The sequence below is a fragment of the Crocuta crocuta genome, unplaced genomic scaffold (assembly GCF_008692635.1).
Source record: "Crocuta crocuta isolate KB4526 unplaced genomic scaffold, BGI_CrCroc_1.0 scaffold1161, whole genome shotgun sequence".
Taxonomy (NCBI): Eukaryota; Metazoa; Chordata; class Mammalia; order Carnivora; family Hyaenidae; genus Crocuta; species Crocuta crocuta.
Window position 1 is genome coordinate 542,371 of NW_027531894.1, and position 2,912 is coordinate 545,282.

Sequence of the window (2,912 nt, forward strand, 5' to 3'; positions counted from 1 at the left end):
CCTCACCCCCCCCACTCCCCTAACCCCCCTCCCTCTCCATGGCATTTCACACCTCTGGCTGGGCCCCAGGGCACCCTGTACTTTCATTATCCAGCTAGGGGACATTCATGCCTCCACTAAAGTGTACAAACACAGAGAGGCCCACCCTCGCTCACTCAGCCGGGATGCCCTTCCTCCACTCTCTCTGANCCTCCTCTGTCTGCCCCTCCTGGCCTCCACCCCCCTCCATCCCTTCAGTCCGTCTTCTACCAGTTCATCACTGCACGTGTCCATCCATCCATCCCCAGACCCTCACTGCCCACGCAGCCGGCGCTGCGGGCCGCCCTCAAGGGCGGTGTGGGTGGAAGTAGACACAGGGGTCTGGAGCGGCAGGTGCCTGCTTAGCAGGGGAGGCAGCGCAGAGCTTGGCCTTGTAAGGCAACAGGCCGGCAGGATGCAAAAAGTTAGGGGCAGCATTCCTGAGAGCGGGAAACATGCTCCGAGCGGCAGCGCAGTCAGTGTCCCGACAGTTGGTACTCAGGACCTCCCAGGGACTCAGTGCTCAGCACCTCCAAGGACTTGGTACTCAGTACTCCCAGGGACTCAGAGCTCAGCACTTGAGCTTGGCAGAAGCATAAAGAGCAAGAAGGGAGCTGCCAGCAAGTGAGGCTAGGGGTTGGCGGGAGAGGGATCACGGAGGCTGCTCGGCGGCTGGGCCATGGGGAGCCACGGACGGGATGGGAGCGGGCAAAGGTGTGCTCAGATCCTGCTGGGGGCTGGGGCCACCAAGTGCACCTAAGCCAAACCCTGTGTCACCTCCCCACCCACCCCTAGGCAGCCCCAAGTCTCTCCCTCACCCCAGCTTGGGACTGGTATGGGGGGAAGGCGCTGGCAGGGGAAGCCTGGGGTCAGGTAAGGTGTGCCCCTGTGCGAGCCTGAGCAGCCAGGTGCCAGAGCTGGCTCTGGAAGGGCCGGGGAGCCCCTGGGCAAAGGTGGAACAAGAGGCGGCCTGCTTGGCCCACACCTGGGAGAGGCCTGGGGAGGCTGAGTAGGAGGCTGGTTTCGCTCTCCTCCTCGGCATGGGTCTCCTCCCAGAGCCGCCCAGTCGTTGGCCCAGGCCCCGATGACCTCCCCTGGCAGCGAGGAGAAAGGATGTCTTCCCGGGACGCTTCCCTGTCCACCTCCCTGGGGCTCCCACAGCCTCCTACTCTGCCCACCCCCCCCAGAATCAGAATGACAGCCCCCAGCCGGCTGCCAACATGCCTGGGGTAGGACCCCCAGGGAGCACAGTGCCCAGCTGGCCACCCTGGGCCTCTAAAACCCCAGGTCCGCCCACCCAGAACCCCTCTCCCTCTGCAGGGCAGAGCTGCAAGTTCTGGGGATGGACATGCTCTCCTCCCCTAGGCCCTACATAGGCACTAAAGGTCTGGCGTTGGGTCCCCAGAATCCCTGGCTTGGCAGGAGGAAAGCTGCCCTCTGTCCTGCTCCACCCCCCAGCTCTGAGCTCCGCCACCTTCACCTCAGCCTTGAGGGCTGCAGGGACCCTCCACCGACCCTTTCCGGGTGAGGCTGGAGGGGCCCGAGGCTTGGGCGTGGCCTGGCCGCAGGCATGGACCCCGCCCAGCCGCCCAGCCGGCTCACCTGCATGCTGGCCCCAGAGTCTGGCGAGGAGCTGGTGATTGTGGTGCCCGCGGACCCGAACCGAAGTGTGGCAGTAAGGCAGCTGGGCGCGTCCTACCTGACTTCCGCGTGGGACTCACCCCTCCCTCCTTCGTCTCTCCAGCCTCCCTCCTCCTCCTCTTCCTCCTCCTGGCAGATCCTTCTGCTGCTGCTCCTGGGCTGGAAGGCACACCCCTTCCTATGTGTTTGTGTTGGGGGGGGTGGTTGACACCTTCCTGAGGACCTGAGCAGGTGGGGACCCCTCCCCCCCTGAGGGCATGGCCTTCACAGGCAGGGGGCGTTCCCTACAAGGTGAGTTAGATGGGCATCTCCCTCCTGGGGCACAGCGGGGGTGGGGCCATGAGCACTTCCCAATACCCTGGGCTCCCTGCTCACCCTCACTCCTCCAGATCCCAGGGCACACTTTCCCCAGGGCCCCTGCAGAGCATCCAGCCCTTGACTCCCACCCCCAAGCCCAGTGTTAGTTCCCTTAGAGAAGAAATTGGCAGGAAGGATTGAAGATGAGACAGACCCCAAGAAGAAACTCTCACCCTGAGTGCCTGCTGTTTGGACTCCATCTGGGAGAGGCGAGAATCTCTGGGATCCTGAGGACACGCGCTGGCCCTGGGCTGCATGGATCCCATGGTCGTAGGGCAGCAGCTGGGGAAGCCACTGGACCACCAGAGAGCAGAATGCCCCCAACAGGGACATGGGGCACCAGGCTCTGAAAGCTGCTCTGAAGCTGAGGACATAGGGCAGAAGTGCAGCAGGGCAAGGCACATGGAAACATGGAACAGCACAAGGGGGCACCTGAGGTCATGGGGGACAGGGAGTGGCCACAGTGTCAGGGCACAGCATCATGCCGCCCATGTGACCCCATGGTCCAGGCCCAGCATTGACGGACATTCGCTCTGGGATTATGTGGCTCCACCTCACCCACATTTCTGCTTGGGGAACGCCATGGTAGGCTGTGACAGCAGTAGTGGCCAGGACCAAACTATGACAAAGATGAGAGAAGGATCTAGCAGCACAGAGCCTGTGTGGGTCTGATGGAGCAAACCCAGACTCATGCACTAAGACTAAAGCCACAGAAGCACCGTGGCAGCGGTTAGTCCAGGACTAGTGGTAAGTGTTGCTCTGCCACCTTCAATCCCTGGTCTCACCATATGGCTCAGAGTGGCTGCTAAACCCCCAGGCATCACACCCACATTCGAGCCAGAAGGAACAGGAAAGTGAAGGAGGGGTGCTCCACCAGTCACATGATTGGTCCTTGG

General features: G+C 62.5%; 1 protein-coding gene across 1 annotated transcript in view; it reads right to left on the reverse strand.

The window, feature by feature from the left end:
- The window catches only part of ANO9 (anoctamin 9), a 14,387-nt gene extending 13,327 nt beyond the window's left edge, over positions 1-1,060 (reverse strand). Inside the window, exon 1 of the mRNA XM_077773382.1 lies at positions 1,004-1,060. Coding sequence (XP_077629508.1) covers positions 1,004-1,060 — 57 coding nt within the window. The remainder of the gene's footprint in view (positions 1-1,003) is intronic.
- Positions 1,061-2,912: the final 1,852 nt, after the last annotated feature.